The sequence below is a fragment of the Ambystoma mexicanum genome, chromosome 3p (genome assembly GCF_040938575.1).
Source record: "Ambystoma mexicanum isolate Mex_15411 chromosome 3p, UKY_AmexF1_1, whole genome shotgun sequence".
NCBI lineage: Eukaryota > Metazoa > Chordata > Amphibia > Caudata > Ambystomatidae > Ambystoma > Ambystoma mexicanum.
The window spans coordinates 1,074,778,629-1,074,798,166 of NC_090925.1; the positions used below are offsets into that span (position 1 = coordinate 1,074,778,629).

General features: G+C 44.3%; 1 protein-coding gene across 1 annotated transcript in view; it reads left to right on the top strand.

Moving 5' to 3' along the window:
* The window catches only part of SFXN1 (sideroflexin 1), a 240,733-nt gene that overhangs the window by 141,362 nt on the left and 79,833 nt on the right, over nucleotides 1–19,538 (top strand). The window contains exon 5 of the mRNA XM_069652426.1: nucleotides 17,944–18,019. Coding sequence (XP_069508527.1) covers nucleotides 17,944–18,019 — 76 coding nt within the window. The remainder of the gene's footprint in view (nucleotides 1–17,943; nucleotides 18,020–19,538) is intronic.

The following is a 19,538-nucleotide window of genomic DNA, read 5'->3' on the forward strand; positions in this document are numbered from 1 at the left end:
TTTATCCACGGATCATCGGTGAGGGTGTTAACATGCAATACCACCACAATTTTCTATTTAAGGAAACGGGTGCATACATTCCAGAGTCCTGTCGAAGGAGGCGCAGGACGTTTGGCATTGTCCTCTAGCGCAAGGGCTCAGCATTCTCTTTCCATCTGCCCGGAGTTCTGAATGTTCAAGCAGACGCGCTCAGCAGGGGCGCCAGTCAGCTGCACAAGTGGAGGCTGAAGGAGCAGCAGGTGATGAGAATCTTCCGGCGATGGGGGCATCCTCTGTTGGATCTGTTTGCTACGAGGGAAAACAAGCAGTGTCTGGAGTTTGCCAGCAGAGGGGCTCATCCTAAGTCATTGGGAAACACGTTTTCGTTCCCATAGACGGGCCTCTTTGCGTATGCGTTTCCCCCGTTTCTGCTCATTCGGAGGACCATCCAGTGGATTTGTAAGTACCAATGCCGGGTGATTGTGGTGGCCCCGTTCTAGCCCAGGAAGCTGTTGTTTTCAGATCTCCTTCATCTGGCGGTGGAAGAGCCGGTTCGGTGCGGATCCAGATCTCCTGTCTCAGGACGACGGCAGAGTGTGGCATCACAATCCGGCGTGTCTCAGCCTGGCAGCGTGGCTCCTGACCACTCTGAGTTCGGTAATATCCAGAGAGTGTCGATGGATCTTTGAGGCAGCGAGGGCGCCTTCCACGAATGTCTCGTATGGTCATAAATGGACGAGATTCTGTGAATGGTGTAAGGGTCATCCGGGGGTTGAGCCTTTGGACGTTTCACCTCATGGAAGGGAGCCTAGCGTTGATGTCTATTAAGGTGCATTTGGCGGCGATTTCTAGGTTCACGAGAAAGCACCATGTTTAGTGATCGATTGGTGTAACATTTTCTGAAGGGGTGGTTTCGGACATTTCCTCCGGTGAAGTTTGCACCAATCTGGAGCCTTAATATAGTCCTTTTGGCTTTGATGAAACCTCCTTTTCAACCCAGGTCGATTGCTCCCTTGAAGTTCCTCTCTTGGAAGGTGGCTTTTCTAGTGGCGATTACCTCGGCCAGGCGGGTGTCAGAAATGCAAGCACTGGTTAGTGACCCGCCTTACCTAAGGTTTATGAAGGACAAGGTTCTCCTGGCCACTAACCCACACTTTATCCCGAAAGTGCCGTCAACATTTGCCTCTATTGCATTACCCTCGTACTTTGCTAATGCATCCACGCCAGCGGAAATGGCCCTGCATTCTCTGGACATTAAGAGGGCCCTAAAGTTTTATCTGAATCGCACACAGGACTTCAGGAAGTCACAGCAGATGTTTGTGGCATTTGGGCCATCTCCAAGCAAGGACTTTGCTCTACTATTTCATTTTGTCACACAAAAGCTGGCAATTCTTTGAGGGGTGCTCCAAAGGCTCATTCTACGCGGGCCACGGCGTCATCAGCCGCGTTGTGGTCTGGGATACTGCTGGTGGACATTTTCCAGGGTGGTGCTGCATACTTTCACCAGGCATGACTGTCTGGGGCAGCAACATGTGGAGGATATGCAGGTGGGGCGTGCAGTTCTCCAACGCCTGTTTCAATAAGGTAGGCCCCGGAGCTTCAGGGTTTTTTCTATTTGTTATCTAGGTTTGTTGTGTCGTGTGTGATAGAATACTGTTTGTTGGTGTGCCTGTGACACGCCGCCACACATGGTTGTACTGCTATGCAATCTATTCAAAGCATGTGAATCCATGAAAGATCCAATGCTGGAGAAGGGAGTAGTTTCTTACCTGTAACTTCATTTATCCAGCGTTGGTATTTTTCATGGATTCACATGCGCCCGCTGGCTGCCCCTGCACGCAAACCTGAGTTCTGGTTCCCTCTACTTTGTAGGTTAAAATCTGAGGGGAAGCTGCGTAGGCGGGGCTATTTATACCAGACGTCCTATTGGTGGGGCCAAAAGCACTAAAAAAAGGACATTTATAGGACACTAAAGTGTCAAATGTTTCCATAGGAAAATGGTAAGTTAAAGTTAGAGGTTTCCCAGCTTGGCGACTGGGAAATATTCACAGCATGTGAATCCATGAAAGATACCAACGCTGGAGAAATGGAGTTAAAGGTAAGAAACTACTCCCAACTGCTCAGCGTCTGTGACCTGCTCGACGATTGTAGACTGTGGCCTCTGCCCTCTTGTCTGGCTTTTAAAGTAAGGAGAGTGGGGCCCTGGGTTTCTATTCCTCTCTGAGAATGTATTTCCTTCACCCCTCTGTCTCTTCTTGGTCTAGCTGCCGCTAACCTCTGCTATGGAGAGGACTCCTTTTAAATTCTGCCCATCATGTAACAGCAACTTTCCCTGGAGAAACACCCATCGCTGATGCAATCAGTGTCTTCCTCGTGATCACGATCAGTGCTCGTGCAAGGCCTGTAAACTTTTTCGACCAAAGACATTGAAAGACAGGTGGACTAAACGGTGGGCAGCCTACACTATGCATGCCGAAGGTCTTTCCCTCGTCGGCGTCGTTGCTTCGAACGACAAGGAATCTGTCGGCAGCCATGGCTCTGAATTGGAAGCCATTGACCTCTCTGCTGAGCGTGCGTGCTGCCAGATGCCGGTACCTGACACAGGCCCCCGGCACTGTTCTGGGGAGATCACACCCCGGCAACAAGGGACTCGCACACCACATGTACATAAACACACAACCCCCAAGACCTCTTCAGAGTTGTTTAAGTGCTCTACGCCCACAGGACTGCCAAAAATGTTGACGGCACCTGCCAAACCTTGCGGTTCGATGCCCTCCACATTTGCGGCATGCAACTGGGCATCCTTCTGGTACGGGCGCTGTCCCTAGTCGATTCGCCATCTACCCGGTGGAGTCACCGACCTAGACTGTGTTTTCAGGGGCGTCGAGACCCTCTATACAGCAGCCGAATCTTTGCGCAAGCCTTTAGGAAATCATTTTGGCAGCCAAGGAGTATAAGGGCATCCCCTGTCATTGAGAGGACTATTCTGAAGCCTTGTTGGGAAATTCTTCCCCTTCTGGGCACCCCTTCGCTCCTCCTGACATTAAGCTTCCTCTCTATGGACTAGCGAAAGGTTTGAGCAAAATATGGACAAATTGTCCCAGTTCATTGACTTTTCAGACCAATATATTATACCCATGAGACCTAGGGTAGTGGACTCTTGCCCCATCACCCTCCAAATTGCAGACTCCCCACCTCTACACCGGGACACCAAGAATACATCTCTCATGCCCAAAATGACCCAACCAAGGGGAATTCTTATGAAGAGCATAACCCAACTGATCAGGACCCAGACAGGGGTGAGGTGGAGGACCAGGGTCCTTGGCTTACACCGACACTTACTGCTGACCCGGACGTCATTTGTATGGATCCCCCTTGTACTCCTCCACAAAGAGTTATCACCTGTTAACAACCAGATGTTGTTCAAATCAATTTTAAAAAGAGAAGCCGGCCAAAAATTGCAATGCACAAAGCCGCTTCACACTCTGACTTCGTGGAGGATATCCTCAAGGAAAGGGTCCAACTAGCCAAGCCATCCCTTTACTGATTTCTAAAAAGGAGCTCCTGGCCTCTTTACTATCCCTGTCTCTCACAAGGGCAGTTATCCCCTAGGTTGAAATGAATTCGCCCATCACCCTCCGACCCCCTCTACTTCAGGGGTCATTCCACACCAGACTACTTGGTAGTTACGACCACTCAGAAGTGGGCGGCCGTACCTCTGTCCTCAGGTGAATCCCCTCTGGACAAAGACTGCTGGGGTACGACGTCCTTTCATCATGGGATGGTTTTTACACTGGGTTTTTTACCAAAATATTTTTGCTGAAAAAACTCACCACATTTTTTTGGGGGGTTAGAAAAATATATAAATTGGATGTGGGAGTTTGGGAATATATAAAAAAAAATTAAAGGGGATGGGAAGAAATGACATCGAACCGACTGCTAGAAGCTTTGCGCCCTTGGTAAGCGGGTCATTGCCTCTACAGCCTACTCCACAAGGATCGCAAACCACGCTCCTGGCAAGTAACCGTGATGTCCAGTGGGGCCTAGTGCAGGATGGGCTTCAGGATGTTCCAGAGCCCACCAGTTCACACCTTGCTGGCGGTCGTGCCTGAAGGCAGAAAAGTAACCCAAAACATACTGAAGAACACACTGGACATGATAACTGTTGGACGCACCCTCGCTCAGGGTACCCTGCTTAAAAAACTTGGTTCAAACTCGAAACTCAGGCTTCTCTAACAAGCCAGTGGAGGATTCCAACCTTTTTGGGAAGCCCCTAGGGACGGCAAAGAAAGAGCACAAGACTCGAAAGTCACTTAGCCAAATCATGGCTTAATCCTTTCACCAGCGTGGAGGTTCTAACACATGCCGGTCCTTACGTTACTAATCCTTCTCCTGCTCGCCCCAGGGGCAATACGGCTCAGGAAATGGCTCCTGGTCCTCCGGTCAAGGCTTCTCTGGTAACTTCCAATACCAGCAAAGAGGCTTTCGTAGGGGCAAGGGTAGAGGCAGAAACTGTACTCCCATAGGCACCCCAGCCTCCACCTCAAAGTGACTCACTGGTTCAGGTCCCCTCCCACGCTTCCCCGGTCGGGGGTTGCATGTCTTCATTCATCCATGCCTGTGAGGCCATCACTTCAGATCAGTGGATACTAAAGACTTTTTCCCACTGGTATTGTTTAGAGTTTCTCCGACCACCTTACTACAACCCACCGAGAAGCAGACTCCTGTCGCCAGAACACCTGCGCATCCTGCTGGAGGAAGTTCAGGTCCTGCTGGAAAAGGGCGCTATCGAAGTCCCCCCCCCCTTCTCCAGGTAAACAAGTTTGTTTATTCAGTGTACTTCCTTGTTCCCAAAAAGGATCTCAACATGTGCCCTGGTTTAGACCTGGGCCCTGCAAACAAGTAACTCGAACCTCAAAAGTTCAGGATGACAACACTTCAGGAGGTAATCCCACTGCTGCAGCAGGGGGATTACATGGCCCCATAAGACATGAAAGATGCATACTTTCATTTGAATGTTGCCAGCGCGTAGAATGTACCTCAGGTTCGTGATGGAGGACACCCACCATCAGTTCAAGGTTCTCCCCTACAGCATTGTCTCAGCCCCAAGGGTGTTCACAAAGGTACTTGCGGCAGTAGTGTCTCACCTGCGCAACTATCCCATCCCAGTCTATCCCTGCCTCGACGACTGGCTCATAGCAGGGGATTTGTACTGAACATGCAAGACAAATACCCTGACGGTCAATCTCATCTTTAGCCTAGGATTCTCTATCGATGACAAAAAAATCCAGTCTTAACCCCAGCCCTGTCAAACTGTTTCTGGGGGCTCTAATTCAGACAAAAGACAGGCCTGTCTTTCCAAAGAGAGGTTCCAAAACCTGCTGTTCCAGGTCCTTCACTATGTAGCCGGTCACCAGGTGACTACGCAAAGCCATGGGGATGATGGCTTCCTGCATCTACCTAGTTTCTCACGCTCGTCTGCACATGCACCCTATGCAAGAGTTGCTCTTGAGCCAATAGTGTCAGGCCAGCGGTCCGTGGGACGATCTAGTGGTTGTCTTGGCAGCCCTCGTTCAGTCTCTGCAGTGGTGGTCAAAGTAAACCCTTCTGCAGGGGAAAACCTTCACCACAGACGCATCTCAGACTGGGTGGGCAGTTCACCTCCTTCAACACACTGTGCACAGCGTGTGGTCCCCAGCGTTGGCGTCCAATCACATCAACCTGTTGGAACTGCTAGCAGTGTTCAAGGCCCCGAAGGCCTTCCAGACACACCTCCCAGGGGAAAACACTTCTAGTCCTCATGGACAGTACTACGGCCATGTACTACTTAAACAGGGTACTCACTCTCTAGGCTGTCCAAACGGTCCCAAGACATCTGGAAGTGGGCACTCAAACACAAAATGTTCATTCTTTCACAACATGAACTCGATCTTCTGGCAGACATACTCAGCAGAGACTTCTCCCTACCTATGGAGGACGAATGGCAAAGACAGTAGGACATTTTACTCAGCGTCTTCGCAGAATGGGGCTTCCCAGAGATCAACTTATTCGCCACTCTGGAAAACGCCCAATGCCTAGATTACACCTCAAGATACCCACAGAATCTCTCCAAGGGGAACAGTCTTTGGCTAACATGGTCTGGGAGATTTATTTACGCTTTCTCCGATTTCCCCTGCTCAACAGAATAGTGCACAAAATGCACCAAGAACCAGTTGCGATATTCCTTGTGGCCCCTATATGGGCCCGCCAACCTTGGTTCTCCCATCTCATGGCAATGTTGGTCTCCACTCCAAGTAAGCTGCTGTGCCCGTACAACATGCTGTCTCAGGATCCGGGAGAGGCACTACATCCATGCCCTCATACTCTCAACTTAGCAGCCTGGCTCCTGAGGTCATAGAGTTCGGGCACCTTCAGCTCACTCAGAGATGCATGGACATACTCGGAGAGGCACGGAACCCTACCACCAGACATTGCTACTCCAGAAAATGGAAGCGCTTTATCTGGTGTAATGTCAAGGGCATCAATACTATTGATTGCTCACCTAAGGATATCGGCCTTTACCTAACTCACCTGGTAGATTCAGAGCTGGTTTTCAATTCTCTTAAAGTCCACTTAGCTGCGCTTTTGCCGTACACCACGTCCCAGAGCAAGGTTTCATGGTGGAGAATTCATGTTATCAAAGCCTTTATGGAGGGGGTAAAGAGACTTCATCCCCCTATCTCCAACCCAACTCCTGGGTGGGACATGAATGTTGTTTTACCAGACTAATGGGACCTCCCTTTGAACCGATGCACAAGGCTCGCCTTAAAGCACTCACCTACAAGACCGCCTTCCGCGTGGCAATCACTTCTATAAGGAGAGTTGGTGAACTACAGGCCCTTTCAGTTCAGGACCCATTTGTCATGTTTCACAAAGACTAGCTGGTTTTGCGCACACACCCTCTCTTTGCGCCTAAATGTATCTCAAAGTTCCATGTAAACCAGTCCAAAGAACTAGCCACTTTTTTCCAGAACCCCACTAATGTGGCTGAAAGAAGCCTCCACACACTGGATGTAAGGAGAGCGGTTATCTACTATCTGTAAAAGACAAAACCACTAAGAAAAACAAAATAGTTCTTCATTGGCAGCTGGGCTCAGGGGATACAGGGGATACCATAGCGTTCATTGCAAATGTTCCTCTATATTCCATTTGCAAAGCAGCAACCTGGAGTTCTGTGTACAACTTTACACAGCTCTGCTGCCTGGATACTCACTCTGGCTCTGATTCTCAGGTGGGACAAGCGGTGCTAAGATATCTCTTTGCTACTGTTCCTTCACACATCCAACCACCATCTCTGGGTACTGCTCACAAGTCTATGCAGAGCATGTGAATCTAAGCAGATCCACAAGCACCAGAAGACCTGCATTACTCGCCGTAATAGCATGTCTGATGATTTCATCTGCTTAGATTCACATGCGCCGACCCCCTCCTCACCTCCATGGACTAGAAGGAACACAGACTTATTGCACCTTCTCTCTTCTGTACTCGCTCACGCCGACTAAAAGGCTCCCTGACGGCAGACAAAATACAACTAGAGGGACTTCAACACGTGAGGGATTTTGGGTACCCTACACGTCACGTTAGGGATAGTGTTAGTCACACCCATGTCGACGTACCTTTCTACCTTCGAAAGGAAGATGCAATACTGAGCGATTTCCACTAGATGTTGGACAATATGCACAGCATGTGAATCTAAGCAGATATAACAATCAGAAATGCTTTTGCAGTGAGTAATGCATGTCTTTCCGAGGTAGTGTTTACAACTATTAAACCAATTTTTAGCAACCAAGTTTATTTTTGAACCTGGACTCAGTATTGTTTGAGTCATTTGAATTACTAAACCGCATCTCGCTTTACATATTCAGTATCGTTAGATGGCAAATTACTAATATTTACACTTCTGCCATTCTTTTCAGAATAGTACGAAATTACCGTATATAATTTACCGACCTTCCTAAAAGACCTAAAACACATACCACCAAAAGTTTGAACTACCAAAAGTTTGAACTTTTTGTGGTATGTGTTTTGGCGGGGTCAGTACATTTAAAAAAAAAAGAAACCCAAAGGCTGTGGGGGGTGTCCCCCGCAAAACCCCGCTCACTATACCATGCGGTATAGTGAGCGGGGTTTTGCGGGGGAAACCCTGCAGCTCAACTGAGCAAAAGTAAAAACCGGTTCCCGATCGCGAAAGTGAAAGGGAACCGGCGCCGCAGGGACACAGCGCGTCGGACGGAAAGGTAAGTAGGGGGATCGGGGTGTGGTGGGGGAGTGAGTGAGGATATGTGTTTGAATCTGTGTGATTTTCAATTAATGTCTGCATGGGAAATGTATGATCATTTTTGTGTTGCGTCCCATGCAGTCATTTCCGTCGCGGGAATATCAGCTGTGGAGAAATCACACAGATTCTTTTTCAGTGAAATATTTTGATCTTGCTGGAATCTACATCACTGAGTAAATAAATTGAGCACATTTCAGACGGTTAGTGTCAAGATCCCTCATGTTTAATAACCAGTGTGTAAAATAATTTATAAATAGTTACACGTCTCGTTTTTAGTCAATCTTCATAATCTTTGTTCATTTTTTGCACTTTCTGTAGACTGAACAGATTCAAACATAGTTTTAAATCCTCCTTATGAGCCAAACGGCAAAACACATGTACAGGTTGTAATCAATTGGCACATCATCTAACTTGAGACAAAACTAGAACTAATGAGGACAATTTAAGATGATACAATTAACTGAGAAATGAGGATTGAGTTTTAATTGAGAATAAAGAGGTAGTAACCAATATGTCCTAAGGGAGGATAATAAAAAGCATTATGAACAAACTGTAATGATGCATTTCTTTAAAGTTTTTCGAGTATGTTAAATCTAGATATGTGAAGAAACCCATCTATGCAACAAAAATTAGTAATCAAATCTATTTTTATTCTTAGCTTGAAGTGCAAATTTCTCTCCCCACCCATCTTTTTTTATATATCCATTATGTATATAGACCTAGAATTTTAATGTGACTATGGTTAGTAAGGCCTGTTTCACATATTCCCAAGCCTTGCAGAAATTGACAACCATCCCCTTTGCACATTGTGGTGCATGGGACTCCCTAGGCTTTTATTTTTGTATTTGTTTGCTTTGATATTTTTCTCAGCATCACCCAAACACAAATTACCCTGATGCCAGAACACCTACCACGAGTTAAAGAACATCCAAGCAGATCAGATCCTCTGAGCAGTAGTACATGCAGACGCACAGGAGTAAGCATCATAGACTTCTTGTTCCACTTGTTTGGCACACCTGCCATAGACCTATTCAGAAAACTCAGTGAAAAATGTTAAACCACCTTCTCCAGGTCCTCTCCAAAGGGGTTTTCAGTTTTCATTCAGCTGAAACCATATGCCTTTTTTGGACTGCCCCTAATTCACTCTGGCATAGCTAGCAGACCTCGCCCTGCAAAATAATTCTAATAGCACCAATGTGGCCAGCCACACATGGTACATTTCCAAGAGGTAAAGGAGATTGGTGTAACACGTTTCCTCCCTGGGCTTATAGCACTACTGTCTAAGGAGAAGGATATTTCACCAATGCTCCAGTTCACTTAAACTTCAGCCTCTTGCTTCAGCCACAACACTTACTTTGAAAAATTGGAGCACTTTGTATCTTTTCAGAACGCAAACTTGAATCTCGATTCATGCAAACTGCATGAGGTCCTTTACCTGCATCATTTGGCAAATGTAGGATTACAAGCTCAATTGCCAGCCATCTCAAGGTAAAAAAATAAACTTTGTTTACTAGCTCGCTTGCCAAAGAATTCCTCACTGGAAGTTCATCGGGTCTTTTTTTTTTTATAGGAAATGTGTACTGGCTACACTGATACCAGCACCATTTGAGCCAATGCATTTAGCAGAACTCCAGAACCAGATATGTAATACTGTCTTCAGTAGCAATCCCTTCTACAATTGGGGTCTGAAAAATCCAAGGTTTTTAGGAGCCATACATCTAACTTCATGTGACCAAGGTATTGCCATGAATTCACCTGGGGTTCTTGCCCATGGTAGTTACTGAATCTGACCAAAATCAGAGGTTTCCTTACCAGTATTCATACAGAACCCTTCCACAACCACTGCTACATGTCCATACAACTCGGTATTTCACGAAAGAAGTACATGGGCTTATAGGACATTGAAGAAAGGTCAATTATGACCTAATCTGTGATCATGAGATTGCTTAAAACTTTCCTATCACAAAATCAATATGCAATTCGCCGGCAGAGTCTGTCCATTCGACAACAGAAAAACCAGGCTCAGGGAAGAGGGGAGTCCTACTGATCTTGGCCAAAAGTCTCAATTTAGGACTATTGACATGTGTCTGTGTGTGTCTGTCTATAACATTATATTTACCAGCTATTTTTACTGGTGATTGACTCGACATTCGAATAGCCAAGTATTTAAATCTAAAATATACCAATCCTAGAGAACAATTTTTTTTTTTTCTGTTTGTGATTTAGTTTACTATGAAACCTTACACATTACACGAAATCCTTTGAAACATTATTATATATAAAAATGGAAGGAAACACAACAATATTCCAAACCTGCTCTTAGGTATTGAAAAATAATTTGCATTATAAAACCAGACCTAAAATTGTGTTGATCTAGTTAATTGCACCTAAAGTGATGTGCGATTACTGCTAAAAATTATTTTCCAGAAATCGCAAGCAGTTAAAGACAACTCCTTATGTATAAATCTTATTAAAACAATGGCTCCTAAAAAACGTACATTTATTACACGCCACGTTCAAGTGTTTCCAGGTTTTCCACAAAACAATCTGCAATTTGTAATGCCTTTTTATCAATCTTATTTCTGGCTCTCAAAACCTCCAAGGTTAGAAACTTAAACATTTTGACAGGAAGTTGTAGGGTTTTTCTTGGATCATGATGTAAGAAGATTTATAATTCCCCACGGCACATCTGGTCAAAGACCAATCCTAAGATGTTTTTTGGTTTTTTTGTTGCGCTATTTGGATTTTCCATTGGAAGCAAATGTATAGCATCCAAGCTCTTCAAATTTTTTTTACATTCCTCTGTTTGTACATTTAATGCCACACATTTCTTAGAAGTCCTTAACGTACATAGGTCCCCAAACAAATAATTGCTCCGGACAGGGGGCTACAGGATATTTTGCAATATCTCTTTCTTGCACAATATCAAGCCCTAAATAGAGTTCAAACCTAATTTGTATATAATCAACACTGTTCCATAACCTTTATTCTCCGAATGATTTATTCCAGTTCATTCCAATTGGTCTTCAATTTTAAGGGATAGATTTTAGCACTGTAAATCATTTTTGGAATAACTACTGCTTTATAAAAGTGAGCAATCTGGACTAATGAAAAACGTCCTATTTATAGTGTTAATAATTTTCATTTGCGCTACCAGTGCAGTACACAATCGACCTTTCTCGAATTATTTATGTACATTGATTTTCCCTTTGTTAAAACCCAGATATAGCCAATTACTCACTTTCTATAGTTTTTATTATTATTATGCAGGGTCCATATAAAAGTTCTAACTGAACCCTTGCATTGCTGGACCAGAATCTTACATTTATTAGCGTTAATGTCCAGGTCGTTATTTTTCAAATATACTTCTAGAGCAGTGAACCGCGCTGCAAACAAATGGGTTTTTGGTCTAATGAGACCAAATTATTGCCGTATGCTAAACATTGACTAGGAATATCCGATAAGTGTGGTGGGAAATGCTTAAAAGGCATTAACATCTGAGCCAGATCTGACTTTGTCGGACAGTTTATCTGAAGTTCAACTAAGGGCTCCGTAAAACCATTCAACTGAGAGAGTACAAGATTCCACTCATGGTATAAGGCTGTACCACCTCATTATATGGTAGCGTAGACCGAGAAGACAGGCTTTTCTTAGGAGGGAGAGCGGGCTGTAAAATCAGTACAATTAAATTGTCGTACACATGGTCCAAAGAAACACTGACACGCTATGTATTGTAAAAATAAATGGTTTATTTAAAAACAAGCTGACCAAGATCATTCTTCGGTAAATAAGTGCTATCACATTACATATAAACACATTATCAAAACCCAACACTATGCTTTAAAGTACACAGACAAAAACATACAACCTTACTCAGAACACCTAATAGTAGTTCTAGGGAAGTCAAAGCAATAGTTACCCTTGAATTACTGAAAGTAATCTAAAATGTATTAGGCCCTAGCAGTTATACCATGAAACTCGGCAAGAAATCACATAGTAATTCAATTGTGCAATACTGGACAATATATTTTTCTAATCTAGTGAAACAGAGTCTAGGAACAGAATCAACCTTTAACTAAGTTTTGGATAACCGTTATACCAGGCCCTTGTAGTAAGGCCCTTTTTATGTATTGTACAATTGCAGTTGCTTTTTAGCTCAGACTAAGAGAAGCAATAACTTGTTTCTTATTTTTGGATAGCACACAGCTATGCAAGGTAGGCAAAACCTATATACGTTTGTAAGGAGCTATCGGCAACCTAAAAGGTAAGTATCACCTAGTCAAAATTATTATAGACTGGCTAACGGTAATAATAAAGTGAAACCAACAGCATTACTTTTGGGAAGAGGGGAACCCAATTCACAGGTGAGTAACCTATATATTTTGTTAGAATGGCGAGACAGTTTCTAAGGAAAGTAAGACTTTGACAATACTTATGTAAGAAGGCACACAACTTGTTCAAGGTAAGTAAATCCTATATATACTTATCAGAATGGCAGAACATTTCAAACGGATTGTGTCCTCCCATGTATTTCTCATTGTATATCGTCATATCCAGCTTTAGCTGCTTTGGAAAAAAAATTTCAGCTGGGGGCGCTGCCCGTCGATGTCTGCGTCTCGATGTCGACGTCATTACCGGTATATAGCGCGCGCAGCGTCCATTGGCTTCAGTTCCGTTTTCCGCGAGAGCAATCGCTTCAGAAGATGGGAACGCTTCAGTTCCTTTTAAGAAACCTATCGAATTTTGTGAAAATATGGCATTGTCGGCATCATCAACTCCAAGATCAGGGTTTAAAAAAATGCTGCGACTTCAGGGCTGCGGACCGCCATAGGGTGTGTCTGTGGTGCTTAGGATCCACTCATGTGACATCAGATTGTGGATCTTGCATATCGGTTACAGGGAAAGCACTGAAAGAGCGTAGAGGGAAGATAGCTGCAGGTAAGTCACATAAATCCCATTGGACGACTGCGTCAAAAAAGTAATCCCTGGAGTCGAGAGTAGACTCTCCTCGTCAGAAGAAAGCTAAAGGATCTTGATCCAGGAGTGGGTCCCACCACTCGTCATCAAAGCGTTCGAAGAAAAGGCGTCATAGATTGCGGTCTTTGTCATAGAGTTCTTCCCCTGAACGAATCACCTGCCCGACCAAATCGGCCTCACAGGCTGAATGGGAGAGATTCAGACTCCAAATGCTTAAAGTATCGAGAATGCGGTATCGACCCCCTCGAAGAAAAGCAAGAGCTATGCCCATGTCGACAAACCCGACAGAAAAGGCAACACCAGGGTGGACCGGGTGTCCGGGAGAAAACTCCTCCGAGGTTCCATCGGCGAGAGAAACTCCATCAAAAGCCAGAAACTACATCAAAAGCGCAATCTTCGACATTGATGCTGAAAGATTCAACGTGATTGTCCAAAAAATCTCCGACACATCAGTTGTCAAAGCCGCCAACCTCGTCGAAGACTTTGACACCATTGCCGACGCACATGACAAAATCCAGAGTTTGAGAAAACTAAAGACTTTTACCCTACTACCAAGGAAAGACTTTTTAAAGTCACTTTCTGCAGTTTATGAGGAAAATTTGCCATCGTCTGATGAATCACGTCCTTTTGGATTATAGATGGGACACAATGTGTTCCAGAGGCTCCAATAGTAGAGGACTCTAGGATAAAGAATCTACATGTGACTCTAGTGGGATAGACACCTAATTTAAATGTGGATGGCCAGATCCGTCGGACCATGCTGATGGGTTGTACAGGCAACTAATGTCTAGTGTCATAGAATAGCTTTGAGCAGGAGGACCTTGAGGACCCTATTCTTCTCTTTCATGTCACCTTATAAAGGTGAGTCCATGTGAACTTGGAGACGCCGGAATTGATTCCTGCACTAAATATAAAATTAACAAGCTAATACAGAGCTTCAAGTAGTAACCCCTTTTACCTAACTAAACATCCAACTTTTGTTTGGTGGTTCAGGCTGCCATATCCACATCTAAACAGAATACATACCCAAGTAACTTTCCCCCTTACCCCCCAACAAAGATGACAAACGCTATGATGCTATGGCAAGAAAGATCTTCTCTGCATGAAGTATGGTCCTTAATTTGGCAAATGCCATGTGTGCACTGGTTAAATTCACTTTCACCCTATGGGAATGTATTTTGATGGCGGCTGATCATATTCCTGAAGGGGAAGAAAGACGGTTTCCTAAATATTGTTCAGGATGCAATGTGCAAATCCCTTCAGACTGGTCTCGACTCTACTGACCGTATCAGCAGAGCTATGGCGGCTATCACTGTAATGCACAGATTTGCCTGGTTGAGAGTCTGATTTTGCTCTGGATGTGCAATCCAGACTCCTTAACATGCCCTTTTGTGTTTTTACCAGAGTATGCAATTTTCCTACAACTTAGTAATATCATATTTACCAAATATAACAATATTTGTGTCCAATTTACAAAGTGTCACCTTAAAACTCTGCCATTTCCCACCTTCTAGAATCATTTTTAACACTTCTATACACTTTTTGCAACTATTTCAACTAGTTTTGCATCCTTAGACATCTACGAACATCTGACTTCATTGAAGACCTTCAGGACAGCGCCACATGACCATGCACTGGCGCGCGGCTTGATGACGTGTCCGAGAACCCATCCGCACTTCACGATAAGATCAGTCCTTCGTGGACAGTTCGGAACTGCATTTTCTACTGATCTAGGAACGTTCAACTTTAAAATTTCCCTTGCACAACTACACCTGTTCATACTCCTTATCCATTACCGTGCGCAGTACATATTTGGAAGAATTTTATCAAAACTGCTATTTATCTTAAAAATGGCATCAGTTATTGCCATCCCTCCTCACCAAGGCACACCACCACCGCCAGCTGGAGGACCTTCACAACAAAAAAATGCACAGTACTTTTAAAGACAATGAAGAGGACCAAGAAGATGAGGTAGAGTAAGTGCCTACTTTTAGCACCAAGATCGAATCATGGGTGGGCCAGTTCTTTGCTACTGTCAGGAGTGTACCAAAGGCTAAAGCTACCAAAATGAAATGCACCCAGTGCACTCAGTCGCAGACTGCCTGGACAGTACTCCTATGGGACCATCTCCATGTGCCGCCACACCAAATCCAATGACTGCAATGCTCTCAGAAAGGTTATTCCTTTCTCAGCAAGTAGTAAGCGGTCTTCCTCCACCTCATCTTCCTCAACAAATACTGTAACCACAAAGCCTGATGTCTACAGGCATTGGTGTGTTATAAATAAATAAGGAGAGCTACGGACCATTATCGTCCATTGTAGCCCCTGAAATGGGGTATAAAGGCCATTAGCACCCCTGGTTCCCAAAGCGGGAACCCAGGGTGCTAAAACATAGATTTTTCTTCCTATAGTGAGAAGGAAGGAAAATCCTTTTCCAAGAAAGCCAACATGGAAAGAGAAGGCGGGGCTCCGTACACAGCCCCTCTTCCCTTGCCATGGCAGCCGGCAAAACCCTATTAACATATTACCACAAGCACTTTTTTTCCCTTTCAAACCTATCCTACCTTCGAATAACTTTACCACATAGCCAGACCCAGGTAGACATAATGCAGAAATAGGTACAGATGTCCTAGGACATTTTAAGGGGTCCGCTAACACCACAGCACTGTCCCAGGACCTCTGGAATGTTCACGGACTTTCGGGGAGGGGTGGGGTGAAGGGGGGGGTGAAACAACCAGTTGTTTGGCTTCTTATGGCCATATCCAATCCAATCCTCATCCCCTCCCCCCCACATCCCCAGAGATTGTTTGTTGCGTTTGACAAGTGAAATGCTGCTTTAAAAAAAAAAATAAATAAAAAAAAATAATAATAGTTTCACAGCGTTGTCCGTGGACCCCAAAAAAGTCTGCAAATCCAAGATGGCGGGCGTTTCGGGAAAACCAACGCTTTTCACGTTTTCCCACCAGCCAATCAGCCAGCGCGTCCCGATGAACGCGGACCACGCAGCAAATTTTCCGGCCAATTGGAGGCCAGTCCGCGGACAGTACAGCCCGGACCGAACAGGGGAGGGAGTCCGCGGAGCGGACATAGATATCACAAATGTTTTTGCCTCACGTTTTAGTCATTTAAAGAAAATACTACCAGACGGATTTACACCAAATTAACAAAAGCACGCTTTTGGGACCAAGCCGCCACTCCTGCTGCAAATTTGGTGAAAATCCATCCAGCGGTTTGGGCTGTAGGCGTGAGCAAAGATTATTTTCCCATTATGTCTATGGGAAATTTGGGACCGCCCCCTATAACTTTGCCCCCCCAGGACCTAATCTCACCAAACTTGGTGCTCTTAACTTAACCATAACTACATGGCTGCTGCTGCAGGCCATGTAATGGGTGTGGGTGAATGGGAATAAATACAAATTAAAGAAAATGTGGGGTAAAAAACCCCACGAAAAAATATCCTGCGATGAAGCCACCCCTCTCTTTTTCTAAATAAAACATCTGTGTCGCATTGGCATACGCACCCATACAATCACTTTTGTATAATTTTCAATGTCCAATCAAATATAAGAATGGCACTTTGTAATTTTGCGGAACACATACTTGCGTCTGAATTAATGCATTAGCGCACACTGCCTCCATGTAGTGTGACAAATGTGCAGTGACGTTGGTTACATGTTATTTTGCCTACGTGTTTTTTTTTTTTTATTCACATAAAAATAAATCCTTTTATTTTATTTAGGGGGGTCGCCCCCAGTCCACCCCTTTCCTATACTTTTCTCTACCCATAAAAAATACATTGTAAAAACTTGCAACACAACTCTATACCTTGACTTCAATACAGTTACTTGAACCGTACTGGCTGCATACCATGTGACCACTCGAAAATCTGTTGCTAGTGTCTAATGCTACCTCTGTGTTCCTCATGCTTGATAGTGGCTTATTGACGTGCAAATAATGGCAAGTGCAAAATATTACAAATGTACAAATGGTGCAAAGTCCACTGTTAGCTTACTGTGCCTTATGCTTGTTATTGGGTGCCAACCGTTTAAGCGGACACCTAAGATTGCCATTGTTGATGTCTTGTGTGGTCATTGGTGGGATTCTGAATAGTAGTGTGCCACAGATGTTGGTGAGTCAGAGACGGTACTGGCATGCTCTTTTGGTGCTGTTGATATGATTACTTTGATAATCCTGTGCTCAAAGTTGGTCAAAGTGTGTCCTATATCCATGATCTATGTATTGATGCATGAACTTTTCTGTTTTTCTTCAGGCTTTTCTGTTATGGTCAAATACTGCTTTCATGACTATTTTGATCTATGGTATGAATAACTGCACATTTCTATTTAAAAATGCAAGCACTGATAGCTTTGTCAATGGTACATGCGTTAAACGATAACGGATGTCCCCACTCTTTCACCCATGTGTATTTGAAGTCCTTGCAGAGTGGGCGGTTTGGTGACGTAAAGCTAAAATCCAGGCCACTGCATGTATTTGAGCAGTTTGCTTTTTTTCTGCCATTGAAAAAGTCTGAGGGATACATGTGTTAGGCATGATCTTTATTAATCCAATCATGTTGGGTCAATGTGTGTTTTGCTTGTAACATGACAGTGTACCATGTTGGTGTTAAACCCAGAAAGAGTAATTAAACATTTGTAATTTTCTTGTTTTAGCCAACTGGGAACAGCCTATGTTTCTGCCACCACAGGTGCTGTTGCTACAGCTCTTGGACTTAATGCACTAACCAAGGTAATGGTAATCATTTGTTTTTAACTATGGGTGAAAAAGAGTGGCTATCAAAGGCATCTAGCCTGAGGACTTTAAAACATCAGGACTGGAAAGTGGGGCTCACTGGTTCATAGCTCCAGGTTCCCAAATCTCACAGGCAATGATACTGGGGACCAGAATACTGCTCAGATACGCTAATTTAAATGCAATGGAAACGTTTTTGACCTATTACTTCTTTCCACAGCACTTGTCATCTGGTGACTGCAGAAAGGGCAACCTGTGCTTTTGAGGTTTCTTGTATTTATTTTGATGGTCTTGTGGGGACTGGGTATATAGATCAAACCCTCGAGTGCACCTAGGTTAGTGTCTAACACAACTGCGAAGTGGCATCCTAATATTTCAAAATCTCAAAAAATAAATGCAGTGTAGCAATTAACGTCTGCTTTTCTCTTTGGTGTTCTATTTGACCTTTTAACCAGTGGTGTGCAACAGGCAGGCTGACCAGGTTTTCACAAAAATAGGCACTTTGACTCCGATTCTACATTCAAAACAGACATTCGAATTCAGTAATGTGCCGAAAGTGGACCCCAACATTTTGCAGAGCACATTATCATCCCAGCGGTAGAAAAAGGCTAAGAAGGTTGATCAAAGATCCTGGAGCACATATGATATCATTCATTGCACCTACCTGCCATGGAATCTAAGCTACTGGGCTTTATTTATTTTATTTATTTTTACATTTGTAAAGCGCCCAAACCCTGAGGCACCAGGGCACTGTTGCAGGACCAGTTACATGAGACAATCGTAGCGAACTAAGTAATACAGTTCACATTAAAGGATAGAACAGCATGAATAGAAGATTAGGACAGTGTTCAGAGGCCAGAAAGCCAGGGTGGTTGCTTATCAATTAGGTAAAAAGACATGTTTTTCTTGCTTTGCGAAATGTCCAGTAGGAGCTCTCAGCTCTTAGTCAACCACTTGAACTCTCTCCCCACTGAACTATCATCAGGAAGTTCACCCTGCCTCTTTTCGCTCTCTTGGTTTTAGGTAGGGTGAGGCGGTGTGCATAGGTGGACCTTACCGGTCTATTGAATTTGGATCTCTCAATTTTTTTGGGCTAGGTATTGCGGTGCTGTGTTGCTCCAAACATTTGTGAGCCATCAATGGGGTTTTGAAAATGATCCTTTCTTTAATGGGGCGCCAATGCATTTTTCTTCTGGCGGCTGATATGTGGTCTCTCCTTGGGATGGTTATGTCCGCACGAAGGACATTGTTTTGGATTATTTGGAGTTTATTAATATTCTTTTTTGAAGTTCCTGCAAAGAGAGCATTTAAATAGTCCAGTGCTGCTCCTGTCATTGCTCTGGCAATGGTTAAGCAGCTATGTGGGCTTAAGAATGGTCTTGCATTGTTGATATGGTTGGCTGTGTAAACTGCTGAGGAGGCGATTGCATTAACTTGTTTGGTGAGGGAGAGCGTAGAGTCTATGCACATCCCCAGTGTCTTTACTGGAGCTGATACTGGGATCTGGTGTCAGTCT